The sequence below is a fragment of the Schistocerca americana genome, chromosome 1 (genome assembly GCF_021461395.2).
Source record: "Schistocerca americana isolate TAMUIC-IGC-003095 chromosome 1, iqSchAmer2.1, whole genome shotgun sequence".
NCBI classification, from domain to species: Eukaryota; Metazoa; Arthropoda; class Insecta; order Orthoptera; family Acrididae; genus Schistocerca; species Schistocerca americana.
Window position 1 is genome coordinate 1073101456 of NC_060119.1, and position 15435 is coordinate 1073116890.

Sequence of the window (15435 nt, forward strand, 5' to 3'; positions counted from 1 at the left end):
TGAACTCAAGGGAACAGAAAGAGCAACAAGCAGAAAAACAAAAATAGGGGATAAGGAACAAAAATCATCTAGAACACTGAAAAAGTGCCAAATCAGCCTCTGCAAAAGCAACATGACCAGCAATAACTGTATAAAGTGCCACAAAGCCATGTGTAAAAATGTGGATTTAAAACAGAGATCACCTGTCCTAAGTACATCTAGCAGAGCCCAAAGACTTCAGCAAAAACTACAACAAAGCCACGCGTGGAACACATACAGGGTGGTCAGAAACAGCCTCAAAAGCTTGTAAGTGTATTGCAGCTTAGACTCTGCTGAGAAATAATTGTTAATAAAAAAAATTCTGATACTTTGCAATTTCCTAATTAGGACTGAAGCTAGCTAACAGGCCATTGCAGATGCAAATTAAAGTGACTCACCACAGATGGTGTCACCAAACGTATTCTTTGCTCAGTTTCCTAAAACCGAAAGAGAGCAATACAAAAATTGAACATGGGATGGTGGTAAGGAGTGAATCCGAGGCAAAAGCTGAGCAATCTCATGTGCTATCATCTACACTATGGAAATAACTGACTGATTATGTCTGGTGAGCTGCTTGAATCTGTGCACACAATGGCCTGACTTGACTTCAATGCTAATGAACTCAAAAACGGTGCAATGTGTCAAATTTTTTCTTTAACAGTTATTTCTCAGCACAATCTACTGTGCAACATGCTTACAAGTGCTGTTTTTGGCCACCTTGTATACTAAATGTGTCTAGAAGTTTCTAGAAATTGGTGTTATATGTAAGTCTACAGTTTAGGAAACTTTTTGGCACAAGCAATGATAAACCAGCAACATTTTTGTTGTTGAAAAATGTAAGTAATTTATTATATATAAAAACAAAGATGAGGTGACTTACCGAACGAAAGTGCTGGCAGGTCGATAGACACACAAACAAACACAAACATACACACAAAATTCAAGCTTTCGCAACAAACTGTTGCCTCATCAGGAAAGAGGGAAGGAGAGGGGAAGACGAAAGGAAGTGGGTTTTAAGGGAGAGGGTAAGGAGTCATTCCAATCCCGGGAGCGGAAAGACTTACCTTAGAGGGAAAAAAGGACAGGTATACACACGCACATATCCATCCACACATACAGACACAAGCAGACATATTTAAAGCTAGGTCTTTAAATATGTCTGCTTGTGTCTGTATGTGTGGATGGATATGTGCGTGTGTGCGAGTGTATACCTGTCCTTTTTTCCCCCCTAAGGTAAGTCTTTCCGCTCCCGGGATTGGAATGACTCCTTACCCTCTCCCTTAAAACCCACTTCCTTTCGTCTTCCCCTCTCCTTTCCTCTTTCCTGATGAGGCAACAGTTTGTTGCGAAAGCTTGAATTTTGTGTGTATGTTTGTGTTTGTTTGTGTGTCTATCGACCTGCCAGCGCTTTCGTTCGGTAAGTCACCTCATCTTTGTTTTTATATATAATTTTTCCCACGTGGAATGTTTCCTTCTATTATATTAAGTAATTTATTAATTATAGAGGTAAATAATTACTGCCGTAACACACTAAATGGCAGGGATTAGCAAATAAAATGACCCCTTTCTGCTCTTTTATCTATGTTAGAAACTTTGTTATTCTAGTGTTGATGTCTGCGTTTCTTATGTGTTGTACCCAGTTTGAATACCATACTCACTCCGGAAGAGACATATAGTAAGTTTGAATCCATTCACAGACATTACATAGAGCCAGAACTCCTTAGGATTTGCTGATAGATCATTCGCTAGGATATGATTGGTAATGCTTCATGCATAGCCCTTACTGTGGGCTCTTGAATCTCATTAGATCTTTCAGTTTTTCCACTTTATCCCTTTTGTATTGAAGGTGCAACCATCAATTCTTAAAACATAATTCAATGGTACCAATAAATGAGGAGTCTTGGCACACTTTATTAACTTACTTGCTATGCTTTTACCTCAGGTGTTATTTACATCTGTTTGAGCTTTAACCTCAAACTCTTGCTATGTTTGCCGTAATCGAACTAATGGTCCTCAGTTTGTCTGAAGTGGGATATTGGTGGCTATCAGTACTACCAAAAACAATATCTCTATAACAGCATCTTCGCCACTAATACATACTTAGCAGCAGCTCGATGATAAAATACAACAATCACCTACAACATGAACATTTTCTGCAGGTTGTCATTTTTTGAGCAACAGTAAAAGACCACACCAGCCCTTTTGTCTTTGAGGCTGACACAGGTAAACATCTGCTGCTGAGAATTTTTATTCACTTGGGGTTTATTCTTTATATAAAAAAAAATGCTTTAGGGAAGTCACAGGAAAGACACAAGGATAAATAAAATTACTAAGAAAAACATAAGCATACACTATTGGACACTTGCACTGAGTAATTTTGTATTTGTAGTTCACAACAGTGGCCATTCTCATTACTAGTGTCAACTTGCATTTTTCAACTAATTATATAGTTTCAATGGCTGAAGAAAAGAGCAACTTCATAACAATGTGTTTCAAACACGTATACGAGTCTGCATGTTTTCATAAATGTGCAAAAGCATGTAAATACTGGAAAAACAGGAACTTACCACAGACGTCGTACCATCTCCCACTTCGTCATCTTGCAGCTGTGCAAGTTCCACTAGCACACGTGCTGCAGGATGTTCCACTTCAAGCAGACGTAATATTGTTGCACCATCATTTGTAACAGTGACGTCCTATCAACAAACATTTCTAATGGTGTAGACATTATAAAAATTTATCTTCTGTACACTCCTTCTAATAAATAACAGAATCATCAATGTTAACAAACAAATTAAGTTTAAAATCCTACAGTTATGCTTTACACACAGGGGAAAGATGTAGAATGTAAAGCACTCCCATTATAAATTTCTTCTTTCCAGCATTTTACTTAATATTCAGAAATGAAATGTCCAATGTCCACCACAAAGTTTTTCCTATTTGATCCACATTTTCATTTATCTTCTTTTTTAAGATGTAACATGGGGATTTTCACATGGAGAATTTCTTGTTATATTATGGTGGAAACAGATGATATAAAAATCATAGTACCAGTCCGTGATTATAATAGCACTAATTCTACATAAACATCTATACTCTGCAAACCACTGAAGTGCATGGTACAGGGTGTGTCCCATTGTGCCAGTTATTGGAATTTTTTGCCCATTCCATTCACATTTCACATCAGATCAAACCAAACATCCTGTACTTTTTCTTCAAGTGCTTGAATTAAGTGTGCCGGTAGTAATCACTATGTGTCTACCAGTGATACACTAATAAATACAAAAATGATTTTCATAGAATAAGTTTTTACCTACAATATTCAAAATAATGATGATGGCTGGAGCTAATGGGCATTCAACGGCGTGGTCACAGGTGCCCTTACACTTATCAAAACAAATGAATGTGGCTGGAACCTCCAAAATTTGTTCCATACTCATATACAAGATAAGATGTTTTAACAAAGAATAAAAAAAAAAAAAAATTGCTCTGAGCACTATGGGACTTAACTTCTGAGGTCATCAGTCCCCTAGAACTTAGAACTACTTAAACCTAACTAACCTAAGGACATCACACACATCCATGCCCGAGGCAGGATTTGAACCTGTGACCATAGCGAAAGAATAACACAGTTAAAGGACTCTTGTCAACCAGTAACACAGAAGTACCCTATGAGATGAGCATTCTGACTACAAATAAGCGTTAACGTTGTTCAACTACTGAAGTTAAAGAAAACTTTCTGACAGAAATAAATGTGCAATGTCAACATTATTAACACATACATCAGACAAAAAGGAAAAATTACGCCAGAATTAAAAGAATACCGTAATGAAGTGAGAACTAGCAACAAATGCCCTATCTAGAATTCTTATTACTTGTATAATTTATTGTCAGATACTAAACTTTAAACTAATAAATACATTGAAAATCTGATTACACCATCAGAATCGTCGTGGAAATAATAGTAATATACATGTTTCTTTTTGAGGTATCATGATTCATCTGGCAACTATTAATTTCTATACGAACTGTGAAATGTCTGCCATTAAGGTTTCACAAAGTCCGACATCTTTGGTCCTCCCAGCACACGGCGTCACCAAGGAATTCCCAGCCACGTGCTCGATGGACCGATGCTAATGGGCTTGGTGTGGCCGCCAACTCTGAACTTAGAATATTTCCAGGGTGCCGCAACTCGCTCGTCACCTCACAGGAGGCACACCTGGAGCTCTCAAATGGTAAGCACAACACAAAGCTACAAAGTGTAGTTGAACTGCTTAGTCAACGAGCAACTCATAACAGTGCTACAGCTGTGCAATGGCACTATAAACAAAGCGAACATTGCATTATACCTGTAACAATGGCTGCCAAAATTGACATTTTGTCAGAAAAGTACCCAAGGAACTTCACGGAGTGAGAAAGAAGTACCAGATGAAATATCAGTGTTTCTGCTACATAAAACAGCAGAATGAGTGGTGTCATACAGGCTCAACTGTGCAGACATGGACATGAGGAGTACAACGACAATGACACGCACCTAACAAGTGAAAGTCATATTGAAACAGGCATCAAACAATGTACTTGATCATCCTCGTCAGGCAGGGAGCCACAAATTCCATCTCCAATTAAACGTAGTGAAGGACGAACATTTTCTAGAAGCAGGTATTAAACATGATTATGTACATGGAAGATCAACTGCAGCATTGTAAAAAAAAACAATTACGAATAGATTCCGAACAAGTTCGCAGCAATATGACCATGTAGTGCAAAAGAAAAACTACAGATATTTAAGGACAGACAAGGTGCACTTGTTGCAACAACTGGTGTTTGCAAGTTTCAAGGATGCTTGATACAATTAATAGGATGTGCATGATAGTGACCTATTAAGTTATGCATATCAGTGTGACATAGATTATAGTGATTTCAAAGGCAGCAGTGGATGGTTGCACAACTTCAAATAGTGCTACAGAATTGGAAAATGTAAGATGGCGAAATTTCAAACAAAGCATGAAGCATATCAAATTGCGTAATTGCACCAAAAATTTGTAGATGAGATAAATGTATCCCATCATACAGTAAGGAATTTGTTTTCAACTCCATCCAATTGGCATTTGATAAGAAAATGTATTTGAAAGGAATCCTGAAAATCAGATTTACAAAGAGAGCTGGGTCAAGATACCTAATGCCAATGCTTTTACGCATTCTTAACAACTGGGCCGACTGCTAACCTGGACGGTAAATTGGTTGGAAAGTTATTTATTGTGCTGTGAGAAATTGGACATGCTCTGCACCGTATGATTCTTTCTCGTGTGTGCGAGCTTGAGGACAGTAGAGAATGTCTATATCAAAGCAAGCAAGTGTGGGGAAATGGGCAAAAGAACTATAACTAAGGTACAAACACTGCTTTTGGCCAATAGCTGGTCAAAATAACTTGCTTTTGCTCGATTCCTGATCTGCTTATAAAAATATTACTCCTTTAGCACAAATAATCCCTCCTAAAAAATGTAACATTACAATCCATATCACCTGGAACCACTGGACAAATTCAGCCTCTGGGTGTCACGTACATAAAACATTATCGCACTGTCTGCAGCTATGCCTTGAAGGATAGTAGTTTCACAATAAGCTCCACACATGCCGTCACATTCCATTAGTTCTCATCACCCCTTTACACCAACATGATTCTATATGCATTCTTTAAGAGTGGATAACTAGCTGAAGGCCTGCATGGTTTGCAACTACGAAGGGGTTTGCCTTTAATCTTGATGTGTGAACCTTTCGGATCACTGTGGCACACCATTTTTCATTCAGTGTTCAAGTTAATGGTTTGTTTTGAACATATCTTGAATATCAACAACGTCCATTCTGTGACAAGTAATACATACGTTCTGTAGAAGGTAGATCTCTGCACCTCCCAGACATTCATTTTCTGTCAAGCCCCTGATGCACATGGTGAAAAATTAGCAGCTAATATTTTTCCTGTCAATTGTTAATGCAGTGCACCAATGGACCTTACAGAAGATTGAACTTGGGACCTTGCACTCAAGTGGGTCCTTTAAGATTTTACAACAAATCTATATCCAGGATGTTGGATGGCAGTTTAGTTGATCACTTTTATCACTATGACTTTCTTCCCAGTACAAGGCATGCATTTTCATATGAGGAATCTACGACAGATAGTAGTTAACAGGGGTGCTACATCAGCTGCAAATTCTGTGCAGAATGCGATAGGTAATCTCTTGGGGCCCTGGAGCTTCAATTGTAACAATTTCAACTGTTTCTCAATGCTATTAACACCGACTTATTTCACTCATATTTGCAGTGGTACGAGGATTAAATTGGTGCTCTTCTACTGGGTTTTTCTTTGCAAACGAACATTTGAAAATAGAGTAAAGCATTTCTGATTTTGCTCTGCTACCCTCAATTTCACTTTTTTCTCATCCACGAGTGACTGGACACTGACTTTCATACCACTAACAGCTTTTACATGTGACCTGAATTTCTTTGGGTTGTGTGAATAACATTTCACAATATCCTGCTAATTTCACACATTGCTCTTTTGATAGCAAACCAGTTCCAGTCACCATCTCTGTATGTATGGGCCCAGGCTTTGTTTTTCACGTATCATGAAGTAGTCTGCTTCTTTAGAAGATTCTTTACAGTGACTGTACCACAAAGTCCTTCTACCACTCTACTAGGTACAGACCTAACTAGTGCATGATCAACTTTTTTTTAAGCCACTGTTCCACTTCTTGGTACTGTATGCTATGTAATTCTCAACACAAAATAATTTAACACCCAGCACAAAAAATATATAACACCTGTTACATCAAATACCACGAAAATGCGATATCCTGCTATTTTAAATTTTCTCAGTTAGAGTAACAGGTATTACAATCTTTTTATAATTATCCTTCATTCCCTCACATTCACAATAACTGTAATAACATTCCCAACAACCTTCCTTAACTTCCTGTTGCAGCAAAATCAGCATTGTTACAGGTAATTTGAGTAAGGGCAGACAAAATTATGATGCCAAATTTACTGTTACATATTTCACTGAAGCTTGATGAAAACGAAATATTTACAGAAATAAAAATATTACATATTTTTAGAAACAAAGCTTATTTGAAGCAAATACAGTGTTAAGCTGTTTATGAATACCATTTGCAATTATGTAAGTCAGTTTTAAAAATCACTCATTACATACACTTTAAGGTGGCATACCATGTATATATAGGCTTGCATTGATTCATATCATTTTATCTTGTGTCAACTTAATTCTACGTACTTGTAAAATATAATTCTCTAAGCCATAGATTTTATTAATTAATTACACTGTTTATCATTTATATGTATGGTTTGTTGGCACCCAAAACCCCCAAATTTTCCACAGTCACTTTATTTACAATATTTATTGTTAGGAACTGAAATGATTTTGAAATGGGCAATGTATGTTTTATCCACGGAAGACATTTCCTCCCTAACCCTCTGAAAGCAACTGCAGATATGGGCAACTTTATTAAGCAAAGGTCTCCTTTTATCAGGTACATACCCCTATGTCATCCACCAGCATCTTGTCCAAACCGACTGGTCCCAGGGAACTCTTAACAATGTTTGCAATTGAACAAGCAGCCATAACTGAAAAAAGTGTGAACCACAAGAAGTTGTTAATTTATAGTCATAATTACTTGCAACAGAAAAGTATTATCAATATTAGTGACTCACGCTCAATGTACTATTTTTCTATGAAAATGCCCCAAAAACTGACTGCACCAAATGAAAAAGGACTAGTAGCATTGTATACAAATAGTACCTACTAATTGGCTCCTGCAAAAGTTATTAATTTTGACAAGACAAGAAAATATCTAAACAATCTAAAGTTAGCACTACCGAGGCAAGCAATATATAAAATTTGTAACTCTCTCAACAGTGTGTGAAAGGGTGTAAATTTCCACGTAATATCCTTCAAGCAACCAATGATATCACAAAAACCTCCACATTCAATTGTAACTTCTTATAAGAACTCCAAAAGATTTATAGCACTGAATTTCTCTCTCGCTAAATAGCTATTCTGCTGCAAAAACACACTCTTGTTTTCACAAATGTTTCACACATTTGTATTTTTTAGACTATTACATTCAAGTGAGTTTTTGGTAGCATAACCAAGTAGGACGATGACTGCAGCTAATGGGCATTCAACGGCGTGGTCACAGGTGCCCTTACACTCATTAAAACAAATGAATGTGGCTGAAACCTCCAAAATTGTTCCATACTCATATACAAGATAAGATGTTTTAACAAAGAATAACACAAAAAATGGCTCTGAGCACTATGAGACTTAACTTCTGAGGTCATCAGTCCCCTAGAACTTAGAACTACTTAAACCTAACTAACCTAAGGACATCACACACATCCATGCCCAAGGCAGGATTTGAACCTGTGACCATAGCGAAAGAATAACACAGTTAAAGGACTCTTGTCAACCAGTAACACAGAAGTACCCTATGAGATGAGCATTCCGACTACAAATAAGTGTTAACGTTGTTCTACTATTGCAGTTAAAGGAAACTTTCTGACAGAAATAAATGTGCAATGTCAACATTACTAACACACACATCAGAAAAAAGAAAAAATTACGCCAGAATTAAAAGAATACCTTAATGAAGTGAGAACTAGCAACAAATGCCCTACCTACAGTTCTTACAGAGGTGGAAAACATGCACTTCATTAAGTTTATGGTGAGGACATTACAGATATGATCATCAAAGTCCATAGCTTCATGCGACAAGAAGTGTGTCACAAATTATGAAAGTCTCATTGTTGAAATTTCAAGGGGACCTGTTGCAAGAAGAGTCAAGCAAAACATTTCATGTCATGAAATAACGGAAGATTATCAAATGTCATTCTTCCTACACACCATTCACAAATGGAAATATTTTACAATTGGCAATGGAATATGAAAAACATATGACAGTGGTACACAAGGCGGGTACTCTTAACCACATAATGTATGGTGGTCTGAAGAATAAAAATGTGTATATCTGAACAGTTTAGCTTGTTATTTAGTTACATGATCCATATATCAATGTAAATCATTATTGAAGTGTGTTAGCAGCTAAGGTGGTGTTTTTTTTTAATACTTATGGCCAATTCCAGTATTACATTACAAATGACAACTGAACATAGTTAACTAATCAAGATTTCATTTCTAGGTTTTATATGTCTCTTGAATTAAGTTGTTTAACATATGCAACACCTCTCTTGAACGAGCTCAAGATAATTAAAGAGGTGCTGCATAACTATTACCAGAGACTCGTGATAGGAGTGAACTGGAGTTCACCAGAATGTACTAGAACTGCTAGTATGTGTATGCCTTTAAATAGATTCTGTTATTTCAATACACGATGAACTCTACGAAAATGTAAGAACATTGGAAACTTATCAATACTCTTGAATGTTGACAGAGCAGGCAGTAAATTAATCCCGCAGAGACAATCACAACGCAATCTACCTATAGATGGCACTTATTGCAAACCGCCCCCAATGAAAGTCCTTCAACAGTCTCCCATTACTGTTTTCAGAGGGGTAACGGGCTAACAACTGCGACAGCTATCCTGTGTAACTTTAAATTGCCCAACTCGTTATCGCAATGTAGATTTTATACTGATCTGCAGACTAACGAAATAGATGTAAACTGAACTGTCGGCTTTTTACCACTAAAGTAATCTAACAAACATCCAAACACGTGATTGCCAGGGTGAGCCGATTCTCAAAGGTACAAAACTTCTCTTAATAAACACTGTTTGTCCCAAGTTACTACACCGTAACCACAAACATAACCTTAAAAGGACGACAAAGCATGTGCTCCATTTGCACACGCCCGGATGACAATTTAAATTATCACCATTTACCATTTTGAGTTCTCACAGGATTACCAGACGCTCGATGTCCCGCAACAGACAACGGGGGCGCAATGCTAGACATTTCTTCTCTTTTTCGCTTCGTTTTGCTATATAAACACTAGTTTCAAAACTACGATAAAACACCTAAGCCATTCAGAGACATTCGGTGACATAAACCATGGATTACTCCAGAGATGTACAAACTACAAAGAATAGCTACCGAATCCATAACTGTAACTAGAGAGATTAGGTAACAAAATTAACGTGCTTCTAAACGATTGTATAAAGCCTTTAACCGTAGATTAAGACAGAAAATGATCTCAGATCAAACTTAACCTGGAAATGTGCGCTGTGTAAACGTTAAACCCAGATCATATCGCCGTGGCTGCCCTGCAGCCAGGCGACTAGAATGAGAATTTTGTGTTCTCTTAAACATAACTCATTTTAGGTCATAATAACATTTAGTTTAGTACTGATTACGTAGTAAATAGGTGTATTAGTGTGCTTTTTAAGAGTACCAGTAAATGTTTCATTTTTCTATGTGTAATAGCAGAAAACGCGAAAAGATCGTACACTCTGGTTATAGTCGTATTTATTTCTGTTTACGTTTTGTCGCAGCAAATCTATAGAATTTCGTGTAATTTTTCTTTGCTGTATCCAGCATTTTAACTGTAACGAACGTCTTCATTATTTAACTCACATTTCCTGAAAGTAACATAAAGTTTAAGTTGTTGTTTCAGAAACTTTGCACTGTTGTTTTTGTTTACATATAGTTGCGTAGCCCGAATTTGTGGAATCAAATTTTAATGTATATTTGTAAGTTAACTGACTTATTCTTAATAAACTATTACGTCTATCATGAGTGAAAAGTGCTTGAGTTGGCGTAGAATATTTAGGTGGGTGACTGTAGTGGCGTGGGAGTAGGGGAAGTAAATGAGACTCATCAGTGGTTTTGTAGGATATGTAGTAGAGATAGGAAGATACTAGAACAGGAGGGGAAAATTGCCGCCCTTCAGTCTGAGTTAGACAAGGCCAGGGAAGATCTTGACAGGTCAAGGAGGGAGAAGGGTAAAGAGAGGTGGGAAGTGGCAACAAACAACAGGAGGAACAGGCCTAGAACTTTGTCTGACAGCTTCGTGGTGAATGTGGAAAATAGATTTGACCTGTTGCTTCCGTTGGAAGCTGGTGAGATCCGAGCAGTTGCAGGTGTAGACACGGCACAACAAACTTCCAGCAGCAAATTGAAAAGTAAGAATGTAGGGAAATCAGTAAAAAGAAAGAAAGTGTTGTTGTTAGGTAGTTCCCATGGAAGAGGTGTTGGCCAACTTTTGCAGGATAAACTAGGATCAGAAAACCGGGTCACCAATTTTTTTAAAACCTAGTGCTGGTCTGGAGCAGGTGACATAGGATTTAGGATCACTTTGCAAAGATTTCACTAAGGAAGTGGATGGGCCAGGTAATAGTACTGACAGAGATCCTGGGTACAGCATAGAGTGTGACCTGGCAAAGATTGCATCAGCATCGAAGCATACTTGAATTTGTATCTGTCTTTGGGCACCATGACCGACCTCATTTGAACTCTTCTGTCAGGAGAGTTAATTTGGAGTTGGAACGGCTGCTTATGTAGGGTGCAGGGTCACCCACTGGTGTGGTTCCTGTTGATTCTCTCAATAGGTGGGATTTTACTAGGTATGACCTTCACCTCAACAGGAAAGGGAAGGGTAAACTGGGAAAATAGGAGGAAAGTTAAAAGGGGGATGCACTGTCATGAGTGATAAAACACTAGTGGTTATAGGGTTTTTAAGGTAGGGATGACAGAAAGAAATCAAGTTTTAAGAGAGGTTAGGATTGAGACAAATCTTCAGTTTGAGAAAGAAAGCAAAAGGCATAATTCTAGCTTATTACATCAGCATGAACAGCTGTTGGTTAAGAAATTTCAACTCTACCCAATTTTAACTCAGTCAATGAGAAATGTTAGCTGTCTTTATTGCATCAAAATATTCAAGGACTGAGAAATAAAATTAATGAATTAATTGTCTGTATAGATAAATTAGAGTCCTCAAACCCAGCTGACATAATCTGCCCCTCTGAACATCATGTGACCACTGGTATAGAACTTTAGAGTGTCACAGGATTTAGGTTAGCCTCTCACTTTTGTAGAGCAGAAATGAAGAAAGGAGGAGTTGCCACATTCATCAGGAACTGTCATAAATTTAAGAACATAGACATTCATAAATTTTGCCTATAACAGCATATGGAAGCATGTGCAACAGAAGTAGAATTTCATAAAAAATCCTTCATAATATTAAGTGTATATCGAGCACCTGCAGGTAACTTTAATCTATTCATAAACCACCTTGAAGCTGTACTGGCCCATTTAACCCAAAAACAAAGAAATAGTGGTTGCTGGTGGCTTCAATGTAGATTTCCTTAAAGACTCTCCCAATTAGAACTTATTTGAGTTAGTAACACTATCATTCAACTTAATTCCCACTGTCAAGTTCCCAACTAGGGTAGCCAATTGCTCACAAATAGCCACTGATAATACCTTTATAGAAAAGTCCAATGAACAAAATTATATTATAAAACCACTAGTCAATGGCCTCTCACCATGACATGCAGTTCCTTCTGCTAAATGTTAATACTGAACAGGATATAAAATCTGTTAAATCTAAACTCAAGAGGGTAATCAATAAGACAAAAATTGATTATTTTAGGACACTCCTCAGAGACATTCACTCGAGTAATGTTTACAGTGCTCATGGCATGAATGAAAAATATAAGGGCTTAACTTATTTGAAGACTGTTTTCCCCCAAACTAACCAAGGTTAGAGCAAAGTCTACAAATAAGCCATGGATTACTCAAGCAATAGAGGTGTCTTGTAAAACAAAAAGAAAACTGTATCTGTCAATCCGAAAGAGTTCTGATGTTGATGGTACAGCACATTACAAGAAATACTGCAAAATATTAAAGACTGTAATATGGACATCAAAGCAAATAAATTATGAGGAAGAGATAGTTATACCAGATAATAAAGACAATATGGGATATAGTGAAGGAGGAGACCAGTAGAACCAGGCATGAAGAGAGGCAAATAGCATTAAGAGTCAATGATATATTGGTGACAGATGTGTATAGTGCTGCAAAACTTTTTAACAAACTTTTATAATTGTTACTGAAAAAATGGGGTTGTCAGCTTCTGTAGCTGCTGCTATGGGATACCTCAGACCAGACATTTCAAGTAACTTCCATAATATGGATTTAACCCTCACTACTCCCGCAGAAATAATGTCCAACAAAAAATCTTTAAGATCAAAAACGTCTAGTTGGTATGATGAAATATCAAAAACGTTAATTAAAGAATGTGATTCTCAGTTAAGTAACATATTAAGCTATCTGTGTAACCAGTCATTTATCGGTGGAATATTTCCTGAATGGTTGAAATATGCTGAAGTTAAGCGACTGTTTAAGAAGGGAGATAAAGAAATAGTGTAAAATTTCCGTCCAATTTCACTTTTGCCAGCATTCTCAAAAATTTTAGAAAAGGTAATGTATAATCGGCTTTATAACCATTTTATCATAAATCACATACTGTCAAAGTCACAGTTCGGATTTCTGAAGGGTTCTGATATTGAGAAGGCTATCTAAACTTACACTGAAAATGTACTTAATTCATTAGACAAAAAATTGCAGGCATCTGGTATATTTTGTGATATGTCAAAGGCATTTGACTGTATAAATCATTATATCCTTTTAAGTAAATTAGAATATTATGGTGTAACAGGAAATGCTGCAAAATGGTTCAAATATTATATCTCTGGCAGGAAACAAAGGGTGTTATTAGGAAACAGACATGTATTAAGCTATCAGGCATCATCCAACTGGGAACTAATTATGTGTGAGGTCCCACAAGGTTCCATCTTAGGGCCCTTACTTTTTCTTGTGTATATCAGTGACCTTTCATTAGTAACATTACCAGATGCCAAGTTTGTTTTGTTTGCCTATGATACAAACATATAAAATATTTATGAACATTAATCACTGGTTCCTAGCCAATACTTTGTCACTAAACTTTGAAAAAACACACTTCATGCAGTTCAGAACTTGTAAAGGGTGTCCCACAAGTATATGTTTAACATATGACGACAAGCAGATACAAGAAGTGGACAGTGTTAAATTCTGGGGATTACTGTGTGATAATAAATTCAACACACCACAGAACTGCTGAAGTGTCTAAACAAATATCTATTTACAATGGGAATTCTGTCAGACATAGGGGATATAAAAATGAAAAAGCTGGCATACTATGTTTACTTTCACTCCATAATGTCATATGGGATTATTTTTTGGGGTAATTCATCAAGTCAAGCTAATGTTTTCTGAGCACAAAATCGTGCAATCAGTGGTGTGAACTCAAGAACATACTGCAGAAGTCTATTTAGGGAACTGGATATACTAACTACTGCTTCCCAATATATTTATTCCTTAATGAAATTTGTCATTAAGAATATATCACTTTTTCAAACCAATGGCTCAGTTCATGGAATGAGTACTAGAAATAAGAACAATCTTCACAAGGATTTAAAGTCACTTACTCTTCTACAAAAAGGAATACATTATTCAGGAAGACACATTTTCAATAACTTGCCAGCAGTCATAAAGAGTTTAACAACCAATGAAATTCAGTTTAAGAGAAGCCTAAGGGATTTATTGGTGGCCAACTCTTTCTACTCCCCTGATGAATTTCTTAGTAGAACCAACTGATTTTGTGTGTGTTTGTGTCTATATACATAAAACATATAATCTAACTTCTGCACAATTTCAGTGCAGTAATGTGCTCATTGTAAATAAGTATTGTAGTAGTTCTATTATATGTTTATTACCTTCTTGTTGTTGTTGTGGTCTTCAGTCCTGAGACTGGTTTGATGCAGCTCTCCATGCTACTCTATCCTGTGCAAGCTTCTTCATCTCCCAGTATCTACTGCAACCTATTTTAATTTTAAATTAAAATGCAATCTTAGTAGATGAGTGTTGTAAAATGATCCTTTCATATATTGTTCATAAAAAAATACCATCATTCCACTTGGGACCTCTGGAAGGTATATTAACTTATTTGCTTTAGTTGTAAATATTTGTCATGTATTATTGTTTTTCTGACATCTTCTACATCCCGGGGGAACTCCTCTTTACAGATCAATTGGAATGAAAGTAAATCTAATCTATAGAGGATGGGGCCCCTCCACGCCCACACCAACGTGGAGACCAAACCAAAAGTTCTACTGTCACCTCCGTAAACATGTTAGTTTTTGAATCAGGCGTCACGGGATGCAGGCTGTGATGTTATCCATGCGTCTGGGTAAGACTACTCATTAACATGGTCCATCAGGAGATAGAAGTGGTCGAAAACGATCGAAGGGTAGTGGTTGTAAGGGCAGAGGAAAAAAAGTACCAAGGCCAGCACCAAGGGGAAAAAACCTCTGCGACAGTAGGACGGGTAGTAAGGGCAGTAGCGGC

At 37.0% G+C, this 15435-nt stretch overlaps 1 protein-coding gene across 1 annotated transcript in view; it reads right to left on the reverse strand.

The window, feature by feature from the left end:
- LOC124617353 (T-complex protein 1 subunit alpha) overlaps positions 1-10100 on the reverse strand; it is a 75113-nt gene extending 65013 nt beyond the window's left edge. Inside the window, exons 1-3 of the mRNA XM_047145257.1 lie at positions 9930-10100; positions 7571-7656; positions 2586-2714 (exon numbers count right to left, since the gene is read on the reverse strand). Of these exons, the coding sequence (XP_047001213.1) occupies positions 2586-2714; positions 7571-7656; positions 9930-10002 (288 nt within the window). The 5' untranslated portion in view covers positions 10003-10100. The remainder of the gene's footprint in view (positions 1-2585; positions 2715-7570; positions 7657-9929) is intronic.
- Between the last annotated feature and the right edge of the window lie 5335 nt (positions 10101-15435).